The sequence below is a fragment of the Heloderma suspectum genome, chromosome 1, assembly GCF_057233095.1.
Source record: "Heloderma suspectum isolate Gila_16-S chromosome 1, 16-S_ref, whole genome shotgun sequence".
Lineage (NCBI taxonomy): Eukaryota > Metazoa > Chordata > Lepidosauria > Squamata > Helodermatidae > Heloderma > Heloderma suspectum.
In genome coordinates, this window is record NC_139458.1 from 107,386,251 (window position 1) to 107,399,189 (window position 12,939).

General features: G+C 41.6%; 1 protein-coding gene across 10 annotated transcripts in view; it reads left to right on the forward strand.

Annotated features, from left to right (window-relative positions):
- Positions 1 to 12,939, forward strand: part of ELP4 (elongator acetyltransferase complex subunit 4) — a 273,599-nt gene that overhangs the window by 164,747 nt on the left and 95,913 nt on the right. The window contains exon 12 of one of the 10 annotated variants that reach the window (XM_084853022.1): positions 1,567 to 1,704. The exons of the other annotated variants lie outside the window; for them this stretch is intronic. Within the exon in view, the coding sequence (XP_084709148.1) occupies positions 1,567 to 1,608 (42 nt within the window). The 3' untranslated portion in view covers positions 1,609 to 1,704. Of the gene's footprint in view, positions 1 to 1,566; positions 1,705 to 12,939 lie in introns of those variants that run through there. 10 annotated transcript variants of the gene reach the window in all.

Below are 12,939 nucleotides of genomic sequence, written 5' to 3' on the forward strand. Positions count from 1 at the left end.
CAATTGGGAGCCAGAAATGCTTGGCAATTTACTGCAAATCACTAGAGATCTACTGGTAGATCCAGATCTACCTTCTGCCCAACCTTGTTCTAAAGCAATAGGACCTGCTAGCAGGCCCCTAAGTAAGTAGGGCTTTGGTCTACTCACCATCTCCTCTTCTCAGAATGGCTCTCTGGCAAAACTACTTGCTGAATAGAGTATTATGTTAAATGCTAACAGCTTTGGGCAGTATCCAGTACTGCTGCTGCTATCCTACTTAGTACATTGTACCAGTGGGACCCACCACTAGTGCAACAAAAAGTTAGTGCGTCCTAAAGCAACTCTGGAAATGAAGTGGAAACACTAATTTCTGGGTTGGGGCAGGTCAGCAGAGCTCTCTTCTGGGAGCTCTGCTGATTTGCCCTGTTCTGGAAGTGAGTGTTTACACTCATTTCCAGTTATTGCTAGCTCCCCATTGTGCTAGCAGTATGTCCTGCTGGCAGCATAAGTTACTGTCCATTGTTTAGAAAACAAAAGTGAAGGCGAAACTAAGCACAATAAAGGCAAATTCAGGTGAAAATAAGGACAGTCAGAAAGAGATATATAACAGTGTCTTCTCAAATTGGGTAGCTGGCTTGAATCTACAGCCATAATGCAAATTAAAGTCCTTGCTCTCAAAGAACTAGAAGTAAGAATGCAAGCAATTAAGAAAGGGAAAACATTTGCATTTATTTAAATCAACCAAAAGATCACAAAAATATGTGCAAACTTTCAAAATCTTCAGATATCTTCATTAGGCAAGATTTTACAAAAAACCCTACTTTTTAGCCTAATAAAGGTATTACACTAATAAGGATTCCGGAACTTTTCTTATGTTAATATGGCTAACCTGGGGTGGGGGGTGTTTTTTATTTAAATCAAGTTTTCCATTTTGTATTTCATGCATTTCTTGGACAAGAGTGTATACTAATTGCCTGTAAGAGTTATAACAGATTAGTTTGTAACTAAATAAAGCCCCTATACTGCCTAGGAGCATTTGTCTATTTATATATGTTTTATCCCCCACTTTCCCATCAAGGCCCTCAAGACAGCTTTGGGCATGTCGCCCACATTTCTTAATTTATTTATTTCATTCCACCCTTCAGCTGAAAAAGCTCCCAGAGTGGCTTACAATAATAATGTTACTTTTCGTATTCCTTAATTATATCTGCTCAAGAGTCTGGGATGGGGTGGGGAAGAATGTAAAAATGAAACTCTGGAACTTACAGCAGGATTACTTACTTCACCCTCCACAACCTAGTGCCTTGCAGATGTTTTGAACTACATCTCTCAGCTTTCCTGGCGATACTTTCTGGGGTTAATGGGAGTTGAAGTCCGAAACATATGGAGAGCACCAGGCTGGGGAAGGCTGACTTACTTGAAGACAATAGCTACAGTCTAGCAGGTGTGCTGGACTTCCAGAAGTAAATCTTATGATCAATGGGCAAACCAATACTTCTCCACTAGATGGAAAGTAAATGTCCATGCTATTTAATTGTTAGTCATAAACAATATATTACATGTTCTTGTTGTTGTTTATTCATTCAGTCGCTTCCGACTCTTCATGACTTCATGGACGAACAGAGATGACTTAGTGGATAACGTGTTACGTGCATAGTAAAAGGCAGAGGAAAGAAATGGTTGTTCAGCTATTAAATAAGGATGGCAAAATGATAACAGATTACAAAGAAAAGGCAGAAGTGCTCAGTTCCTACAATGGCTCAGTCTTCTCCCAAAAGAGGGTCTATGACCCCCCTGGCAAAGGCGAAGTACAGGCTGAAGGGGCAGGATTGCAGCTTGAGATCGATAGGCATATGGTCAAGGAACACCTAATGACTTTGAATGAGTTCAAATCTCCAGGGCCAGATGAAATGCACCCTAGAGTAATAAAGGAACTGGCAGAAGAACTCTCAGAACCGCTGTCTATTCCCTTTGAGAAATCATGGAGGAGGGGTAAGGTGCCATATGACTGGAGGAGGGCTAATGTTGTCCTTATCTTCAAAAAGGGTAAAAAGGAGGAACCTGGGAACTATAGACCCGTCAGTCTGACATCAATCCCTGGGAAAATTCTGGAGCAGTTGATAAAGCAATCCATCTGTAAGCACCTTGAAAACAATGCAGTGATTACTCGAAGACAACATGGATTTGTCAAGAACAAATCCTGCCAGACGAATCTGATCTCATTTTTTGATCAAGTCACCTCCCTTGTGGACCGTGGGAATGCTGTAGACATCATATACCTCAACTTCAGCAAAGCTTTTGACAAAGTGCCCCATGATATCCTGATGAGCAAACTAGCTCAAAGTGGGCTAGATGAAACAACGATCCGGTGGATCCACAGTTGGCTACAGAATCGTTCTCAAAGAGTGCTTATCAAGGGGACCTTCTCAAACTGGGGAGAGGTAACGAGTGGGGTACCGCAGGGCTCAGTCCTGGGCCCAGTGCTCTTCAACATTTGTATTAATGACTTGGAGGAGGAGGTGCAGGGAATGCTGATCAAATTTGCAGATGACACCAAATTGGGTGGGATAGCTAATACTTTGGAAGACAGAAACAAAATTCAAAGTGATCCGGATAGACTGGAGCGCTGGGCAGAAAACAACAGAATGACATTTAATAGGGATAAATGCCAAGTTCTGCACTTAGGAAAAAGAAACCAAATGCACAGTTACAAGATGGAGGATATGTGGCTCAACAACACTACAAGCGAGAAGGATCTTGGAATTGTTGTCGATCACAATGTGAATTTGAGCCAACAGTGTGATGTGGCTGCAAAAAAGGCAAATGCTCTTTTGGGCTGCATTAATAGAAGCATAGCTTCCAAATCTCTGGAAGTCCTAGTTCCCCTCTACTCAGCACTGGTTAGGCCTCATCTGGAGTACTGTGTCCAGTTCTGGGCACCACACTTTAAGAAGGAACTGGAAAGGGTTCAGAGGAGGGCAACAAAGATGATCAGGGGACTGGAAACAAAGCCCTATGAGGAGAGACTGAAAGAACTGGGCATGTTTAGCCTGGAGAAGAGAAGACTGAGGAGAGATAGGATAGCGCTCTTCAAGTACTTGAAAGGTTGTCACAGAGAGAAAGGCCAGGATCTCTTCTCGATCATCCCAGAGTGCACGACACGGAATAATGGGCTCAAGATACAGGAAGCCAGATTCTGGCTGAACATTAGGAAAAACTTCCTGACTGTTAGAGCAATATGACAATGGAACCAATGACCTAGGGAGGTAGTGGACTCTCCCACACTGGAGGCGTTCAAGACGAGGCTGGACAGCCATCTGTCAGGGATGCTCTGACTTGGATTCCTGCATTGAGCAGGGGATTGGACTCTATGGCCTTGTAGTCCCCTTCCAACCCTACTATTCTATGATTCTATCAAAGTGGTATCATCTGCATATCTGAGATTGTTAATGTTTCTTCCAGCGATTTTAACTCCAGCCTTGGAGTCATCAAGCCCAGCACATCGCATGATGTGTTCTGCGTACAGGTTGAATAGGTAGGGTGAGAGTATACAACCCTGCTGTACTCCTTTCCCAATCCTAAACCAATCCGTTGTTCCGTGGTCTGTTCTTACCGTTGTTACTTGGTCATTATACAGATTCCTCAGGAGGCAGACAAGATGATTTGCTATCCCCATACCACCAAGAACTTGCCAGAATTTGTTATGAACCACACAGTCAGAGGCTTTAGAATAGTCAATAAAACAGAAATAGATGTTTTTCTGAAACTCCCTGGCTTTCTCCATTATCCAGCAGATATTGGCAATTTGGTCTTTAGTTCCTCTGCCTTTTCTAAACCCAGCTTGTACATCTGGCAATTCTCGTTCCATGAATTGCTGGAGTCTACCTTGCAAGATTTTGAGTATTACCTTACTGGCATGTGAAGTAAATGCCACTGTTCGATAGTTGGAACATTCTTTTGTTGTTGTTGTTCAGTCGTGTCCGACTCTTCATGACCCCATGGACCATAGCACGCCAGGCCTTCCTGTCCTGCACTCTCTCCCAGAGAGTGCTCAAGTCCATATTCTTTGCATCAGTGATGCTATCTAGCCATCTCATTCTCTGCCATCCTCTTCTCCTTTTGCCTTCAGTCTTTCCATCAGGGTCTTTTCCAGAGAGTTTTCTCTTCGCATTAGGTGGCCAAAATATTTGAGCTTCAGCTTCAGTATCTGTCCTTCCAATAAGCACTCAGGGTTGATTTCCTTTAGGATTGACTGATTTGTCCTCCTTGCAGTCCGGGGGACTCGTAAGAGTCTTCTCCAGCACCACAGTTCGAAAACATCAATTCCTCGGCGCTTAGCCTTCCTTATAGTCTAGCTCTCACAGCCATATGTTACTACTGGGAAAACCATAGCTTTGATTAGATGGACCTTTGTCGGCAAGGTGATGTCTCTGCTTCTTACTATGCTGTCTAGGTTTGCCATAGCTTTCCTCCCAAGGAGCAAGCGTCTTTTATTTTCATGGCTACAGTCACCGTCTGCGGTGATCTTGGAGCTCAAGAAAATACAATCTGTCACTGCTTCCATTTCTTCCCCTTCCATATGCCAGGAAGTGATGGGGCCAGATGCCATGATCTTAGTTTTTTTAATGTTGAGTTTCAAACCAGCTTTTGCACTCTCCTCTTTCACCCTCAACAAGAGGCTCTTTAGATCCTCTTCGCTCTCTGCCATTAGGGTGGTATCGTCTGCGTATCTGAGGTTGTTGATAATTCTCCCGGCAATCTTAATTCCGACCTGTGATTCATCCAACCCGGCGTTTCTCATGATGTACTCTGCATATAAGTTAAATAAGCAGGGCGACAATATGCAGCCTTGTCGTACTCCTTTCCCAATTTTGAACCAATCGGTTGTTCCTTGTCCGGTTCTTACTGTTGCTTCTTGACCCTCATATAGGTTTCTCAGGAGACAGGTAAGGTGGTCTGGTACCCCCATCTCTTTAGGAATTTGCCACAGTTTGTTGTGATCCACACAATCAAAGGCTTTAGCGTAGTCAATGAAGCAGAAATAGACGTTTTTCTGGAATTCTCTTGCTTTCTCCATGATCCAGCGAAAGTTGGCGATTTGATCTCTAGTTCCTCTGCCTCTTCGAAACCCAGCTTGTACTTCCGGTAGTTCTCGGTTCGTATACTGCTGAAGCCTAGCTTGTAGGATTTTGAGCATCATCTTGCTGGTATGTGAAATTAGCGCAACTGTACGGTAGTTTGAACACTCTTTGGCGTTGCCCTTCTTTGGAATTGGAATGTAAACTGACCTTTTCCAGTCTTGTGGCCACTGTTGAGTGTTCCAAATTTGTTGTCATATTGAGTGCAGCACTTTAACAGCATCATCTTTTAGGATTTAAAATAGCTCAGCTGGAATACTGTCATCTCCGCTAGCTTTGTTGTTGGTAATGCTTCCTAAGGCCCACTTGACTTCACTCTCTAGGATGTCTGGCTCAAGTTCAGTGACCGCACTATCATGGCTATCAGGGACATTAAGATCTTTCCTGTATAGTTCTTCTGTGTATTCTTTCCACCTCTTCTTAATCTCATCTGCTTCTGTTAGGTCCCTGCCTTCTTTGTCCTTTATCATGCCTGTCTTTGCACAAAACGTTCCCTTGAGATTTCCAATTTTCTTGAAGAGATCTCTAGTCTTTCCCATTCTGTTGTTTTCCTCGATTTCTTTGCATTGTTCATTTAAGAAGGCCTTCTTGTCTCTCCTTGCTATTCTCTGGAACTCTGCATTCAGTTGGATATATCTTCCCCTTTCTCCCTTGCTTTTCGCTTCCCTTCTTTCCTCAGCTACTTGTAAAGCCTCCTCAGACAGCGACTTTGCTTTCTTGCATTTCTTTTTCTTTGGGATAGATTGAGTTGCTGCCTCTTGAACAATGTTACGGACCTCCGTCCATAGTTCCTCAGGCACTCTGTCTATCCGGTCTAATCCCTGAAATCTATTCCTCACCTCCACTGTATATTAATAAGGGATATGATTTAGGTCATACCTGAATGGTTTAGTGGTTTTCCCTACGTTCTTCAATTTAAACTGAAATTTTGCAACAAGAAGCTCATGATCTGAGCCACAGTCTGCTCCAGGTCTTGTTTTTACTGACTGTATAGAGCTTCTCCATCTTTGGCTGCAAAGGACATAATCAATCTGATTTCGATATTGACCATCTGGTGATGTCCATGTGTAGAGTCGCCTCTTGTGCTGTTGGAAAAGCGTGTTTGCTATGATCAGCGTGTTCTCTTGGCAAAACTCTATTAGTCTTTGTCCTGCTTCATTTTGTACACGAAGGCCATGCTTGCCTGTTATTCCAGTGATTTCTTGACTTCCTACTTTAGCATTCCAATCCCCTATGATGAAGAGGACACCTTTTTTTGGTGTTAGTTCTAGAAGGTGTTGTAGGTCTTCATAGAACCGATCAACCTCAGCTTCTTCGGCCTCAGTAGTTGGGGCATAGACTTGAATTACTGTGATGTTGAATGGTTTGCCTTGGATTCGTACTGAGATCATTCTATCGTTTTTAAGATTGTACCCCAGTACTGCTTTTCCCACCCTTTTGTTGACTATGAGTGCTACTCCATTTATTCTAAGAGATTCTTGCCCACAGTGGTAGATATGATGGTCGCCTGAATTAAATTCGCCCATGCTTGTCCATTTTAGTTTGTTGATTCCCAAGATGTTGGTGTTCAATCTTGCCATCTCATGTTTGACCACCTCCAGCTTACCTTGATTCATTGATCTTAAATTCCAGGTTCCTAAACAATATTGTTCTTTACAGCATCGGATTTTTTTTCACCACCAGACACATCTACAGCTGAGTGTCCTTTCGGCTTTGGCCCAGCTGCTTCATTCTTTCTGGCGCTACTTGGAAATTCCCTCTGCTGTTCCCCAGTAGTATATTGGACACCTTCCGACCTGAGGGGCTCATCTTCCGGCGTCATCTCTTTTAGCCTCGTGATATGTTCCATGGGGTTTTCTTGGCAAGAATACTGGAGTGGGTTGCCATTTCCTTCTCCAGTGGAGAAGTTTTGTCAGAACTCTCCGCCATGATCTGTCCGTCTTGGGTGGCCCTGCACGGCATAGCTTATGGCTTCACTGAGTTACGCAAGCCCCTTCTCCACAACAAGGCAGTGATCCATGAAGGGGGAACATTCTTTAGTGTTTCCCTTTTTTGGTATGGGGATATAAGTTCATTTTTTCCAATCTGATGGCCATTCTTATGTTTTCCAAATTTGCTGGCATATGGCATGCATCACCTTGACAGCATCATCTTGCAAGATTTTAAACTGTTCAGCTGGGATTCCATCATCTCCTGCTGCCTTGTTATTAGCAATGCTTCTTAAGGCCCATTCAACCTCACTCCTCAGGATATCTGGCTCTAACTCACTGACCACACCGTCAAATCTATCCTCGATATTATTATCCTTCCTATACAGATCTTCCATACATTCTTGCCACCTTTTCTTGGTCTCTTCTTCTTCTGTTAGGTCCTTGCCATCTTTGTTTTTGATCATACCCACTTTTGCCTGGAATTTACCTCCGATGTTTCTAATTTTCTGGAAGAGGTCTCTTGTCCCTATTATATTATCTTCTTCCACTTCCATGCATTGCTTGTTTAAAAATAATTCCTTATCTCTTCTGGCTAACCTCTGGAATTTTGCATTTAATTGGGCATATCTCCCCTTTCACTGTTGCCTTTTGCTTTCCTTCTTTCTTGGGCTACTTCCAGCATCTCAGCAGACAGCCATCTTGCCTTCTTGGTTTTTTTTTTCTTTGGGACGTTTTTTGTTGCTGCCTCCTGAACAATGTTGCGAACTTCTGTCCATAGTTCTTCCGGGACCCAATCTACTAAATCTAGTCCCTTAAATCTATTCTTCACCTCCACTGCATATTCATGAGGAATATTAGTGAGCTCATATCTAACTGATCTGTGGGTCTTCCCTATTCTCTTTAGTCTGATTCTAAATTGTGCAATAAGAAGTTCATGATCTGAACTACAGTCAGCTCCAGGTCATGTTTTTACTGACTGTATAGATGTCCGCCACCTTTGGCTACAAAGGATGTAGTCAATCTGATTTCGGTGTCAACCATCTAGTGAAGTCCAAGTATAAAGTCGTCTTTCAGGTTGTTGGAAGACAGTGTTTGTTATACACAGTGAGTTGTCTTGACAAAATTCTATCAGCCTATGTTCCGCTTCATTTTGTTCTCCCAGACCATGCTTGCCTATAATTCCAGGTGTCGGTTGACTACCTCTTTTTGGCGTATTATCTAGTAGGTGCTGCAGATCCTCATAGAATTGATCTCCTTCTGCTTCTTCAGCATCTGTGGTTGGGGCGTATATTTGGATCACTGTGATGTTAAATGGCTTACCCTGAATTCAAATTGAGATAATTCTATTGTTTTTTGGATTGTATCCAAGCACTGCTTTAGCCACGTTATTATTAATTATGAAGACTACTCCATTTCTTCTGTGGTCCTCTTGTCCACAGTAGTAGATCTGGTGGTCATCTGATTTCCTCAATAGATTTTTTTCTTTGACATAGAAAAGCAGGTTTCAGCCCAATTTGTTAGATGATCATGAGCTGAGTTTTAAGATATGTGTAGAATTTAACATGTTCATATTAAATCACATTTCATTTTAAACTAGGTTATTTTAAAACACACAGTATCAAGAAAAATCAGAAGACAGCTGTGTATATCATAATAACATAAATAAATTATAGTTAGCTTACATCAGAGATGGGGAATCTATGCCCCATGCTCCTAATCCAGCCTGAGGAGGTTCTCTATACGACCTGCAGAGGCTTCTTGGATTCCTCCAGGGGTCAGGGCTTAGTTTTTCAAGCCCTGCCTCCTGGAGGAATCCCCACAGTTATCTCCAATCTATAATCAGAGATAATGGGGCCAGGGGATTCCCCTCTGTGCCATTCCCCCCCCCAATTGGGAGGGTGAGTGGCGCACAGGGGAATCCCCCCTGTTACCTCCACTCACAGATCTGAGATAAGAGCGGGATGTGGGCTCATGTGAGGCTGAGAGCTTGGCTGACACTGGGAGGTTCAACTCCTCCCAGTGCCAGCCAAGTCTTTTGTTGTGTGTCTCTCACTGCCCCTGGAGATGGGGAGAGGAGCAGGAAGGTATACTTGGCTAGAACTGGGAAGAGCTGCTCCTCCCAGAGCTGTCTGAGTCCCTTCCTCTGTGGCCATGCCCACTGGTACCATCCAGCCTGCTGAGGGCCCCCATCAAGAGCAGTTTGGTCCCCACCTTAAAGTATTCTCCTCCCCTGATTTACATGGAGAACTAAGATACAGGAAATGACTGACCAAGAGTTTCTCATGAATCTTTAACACTTCGATGGCTGCTTATCTAGTTCATCTTCCCAGACTAATACCCCAAACTTGATTTAATTTCTAAAGCTAATTTTTGTATACGCCTCTGATAGAAAAGCTTACTGTGCAGTCCTGTGCATGTCTACTCAAAAGAAAACCCCACTGAGTTTAATAGGACTTACTCCCAGATGAGTGTATATTGGGTTGCAGCCTGAGTCGGTATCTTTCAGTTTTTAGAGTGTTGTCTTTGAACAAAAGTGATGAGACAATATGTTTTTATCTTGCCCATTTATCTCTCAAACAACTTCCTTTTACGGTAGATAAAATATTACATTAACGGTATATAAAAATAAAGCATTTCGTTTTATTGCTATCTTAATAATACCCTGATAAGTACGAACTCTCAGAAAAACAAGTTATAAAAGGTATTGGTTAAATATTTTAAATGTCTTCGTCATATTATTCTGAGTGGTGTCAAATTCAATTTTTATTTTTAAAAGATTGTAGTTGGAATTTAATCTTTGAAAATATTAATAACAGCCTACAGCAGGTAGGCTATAAAATAACACTGTATGCTGTCTATTTAATTTCTGGTTGAAAAAGCACAGCAGTACTTTAGTTCATTACCTTTGAAAAAAACAGTAACAAGATAATGCAGCTGCCTCTGATTAAGATGTAAATTCTTTCTAATTAGAATGTAAATTCTTACATTTAAATGAAGACATCAATTGTCAGGATGCCATATGATATCTTATTCCACCTTGCGTGAATGAAGCCCTCACTGTTCATCTATGGCACTAAAATAGTTTTGCAATCCTTTTGTTCTCTGATTCTTGTAATATTCTCTCTTCATGTTCCCTTTTCACATTGCTTTTGTTTGTTTTCCCCCTTGCATCTGATATTGTTGTGTCTTGGGATTTTGCAGAAATTTGGAATGAAAATTGAGTTCAGTCAGTGCCAGTATTTGCTTGTGCCTCAATTACTTCTGCTGAATTTTCCTCAATGCAAATTAGGCAGGTTGCATAAAGTAGTGCATGTATTTGAAATAATTAATTTTCCGTAAAATGATGGAGCAAGTCCAATCAACCTTCATAAAATCTAAATAAAAGAATAAAGAATTAGAAATTAATTAACTTTTTTTGTGTTGGTGATACTCTATTATGAGGTGCAAGGTAGCAATAATAAGTTTTTCTGTTGAGTCTAACTTCTCCATCAAATGTGGGCAATAACCTTTTACCACCATCATCAAACAGAAACACATTGAGAATTTTCAGTAATTTCAGTAATCTACACTAGAGCAAATATTTCATGTGGTTAAAGGCCCAGAAGAAGTAATGAATCCCAAAACACATACACTAAGTATTTTAAGGCATCATGTATAAAACAGAAGTGTAAACTCCTGTGGGATCATATGCCGTAGCTAAAGAGTATACTGTGCCTTCTGCATTTGTATTAAATGGGTACTGCAGTCCTAAATATGATTATTTGAAAGCAAGACACTGGAAGCTTTTAGAGCTACCCATGGTACAGTCCTGATGGTGTTGTACCAAAAGGTTTGTGGTAATTGCTCCTCAGAAAGAGACTCATGTCATGCACTCCCTCCTGGTTCAAAGCTAAAGAGAAGGCTAGGCTAAAATCCATCACCCTGATATTGTAGCTTTCCACAGGCAGAGTTTAACATAGGCACCTTCAACTGAAGCTCTTTTGTGCCTTCTCTGGTACAGCACTATGTAATATTTTATTGTAGGTAGCTCTGAACATGTAAATAATCCAGTAGTTTCAGTCATCATCTCTTCTTCTTCTTCTTCTGGCTCATAAAATATTGCAAAAAAAATATTTCCAAAGTAATAAAATTACACTGACCCTGTTCAGATGTAGCACTAAATCATTTCTTAGCATTACATGAATGAGCTGCAGCAAGCCTCAGGCTGATGCATCATCCCCTCAGCTCCAATCCCGGTGTGACTCCCAGAGTTTCTCATTGTCCCTTTTCTCACATAACAACAACACAGTTTTTTTTAACCCTGAATTGTCATGAAAGAGCCAAGGTTCTAGTTTATGTAGCTTGATTGCTGCCAGTGGATGCTCCATCCCTGGGTTATGTAGTGTGATGTCCAAATCCAGAACTCTGGCTTGTTTTGGAACTCTGGCTTATGGAAGACAAAACAACCCAGGGATGGAGCGTCCCTGGGTTGTTTAGCTACTCTTGCTGGCAGGAGGAGCCAAGCAGGAACAATTGAGCAGCATGAACTAGCATGCTGGCTCATTCACAGTAACCCAGGGTTTTAAAAAACTGGGCCTCTGTCCAAACTGGGAACTCCAGTTTGTTTAAACTATGGTTTATTGAAACAAGCCATGATCATAAACTTCACTTTGATCCTAGCTCATCTCAATAAACCATAGTTTAAACAAACCACAGTTTGTCATTTTCAAAGGTAACAGTAAACTGTGTCTCGTTAAAAAGAAGAAGTGGGTGCTTCTTTTTGTCTCTTCACAGCCAGGTCAGAGGAGGGAGAACACATGAACCCAAGTCTTATTCATGTACTTCTGCACAATGGTTTAGCATTATGTCCCAAACAGATGGAGTAATCAAGTATTATATGAATGGAATCAATTTCTCTACCATCAAAGCCAGTGATCGAAGATAGTCTTTGGATAAGCTTATCAACTTAAGTGATCTCCAAAAACTTGATCAAGTTTAAATGGTCTCCAAAACCATTCTTGGACCTTTCGTAAAATTGTGGATTTCTAATGTTGAGCTAAGACAATTTTGGTGAACAGTAAGAGATTAAGATAAGTATTCTGGTAGGAAGTTGTTAATGTTAATTAAAAAGGTAAAGGTGTCCCCAACCAGTCGTGTCCAACTCTAGGGTGCGGTGCTCATCCCCATTTCTAAGCCGAAGAGCCAGCGCTGTCCGAAGACGCTTCCGTGGTCATGTGGCCGGCATGACTGAACACCAAGGTGCACGGAACGCTGTTACCTTTCCCACCGAGGCAGTACCTATTTATCTACTTGCAATTTCTTGCTTTCGAACTGCTAGGTTGGCAGGAGCTGGGACTGAAGACGGGAGCTCACTCGGTCACACGGCACTCGGGTCTCGAACTGCTGTCCTGCCGACCTTCCGGTCTGCAGTTCAGCGTCTTAACCACTAAGCCAGCGCGGCCCTAATGTTAATTAGTTTCATTCATTTAATAGACGTTCTAAATAAAGTGCACATAGGATTATAGCATGAGACACTAATAGTAAAATATAAATAAAATTTGATCAATAAAATATTATTACTTAAAACCTATCAGATGTTTTTCATTTTCTCTAAGTAAAAACAGTTATATGGAGGCTGGGGCTGGAATGGACCATAGCAGTTTTTTGTTTGGAAAGCACTGAAGATTAACGGTATACAACATAATATGTTACATTAGTGTCGCTTTCTATTTGTATAACATGATCCCTGTCAACCAGTTGTTCTTCAGATCAGTTTTGATATATATGATGAATTCTTTGTTTGTAGAATAAACTGCACAGGTAACAATGTAAATAACATATGGCGGTTATGTAGCAAATGTGACCATATTCTGAGAAATTCAATAGAAACATAACCCTAGACAAATAGTAGG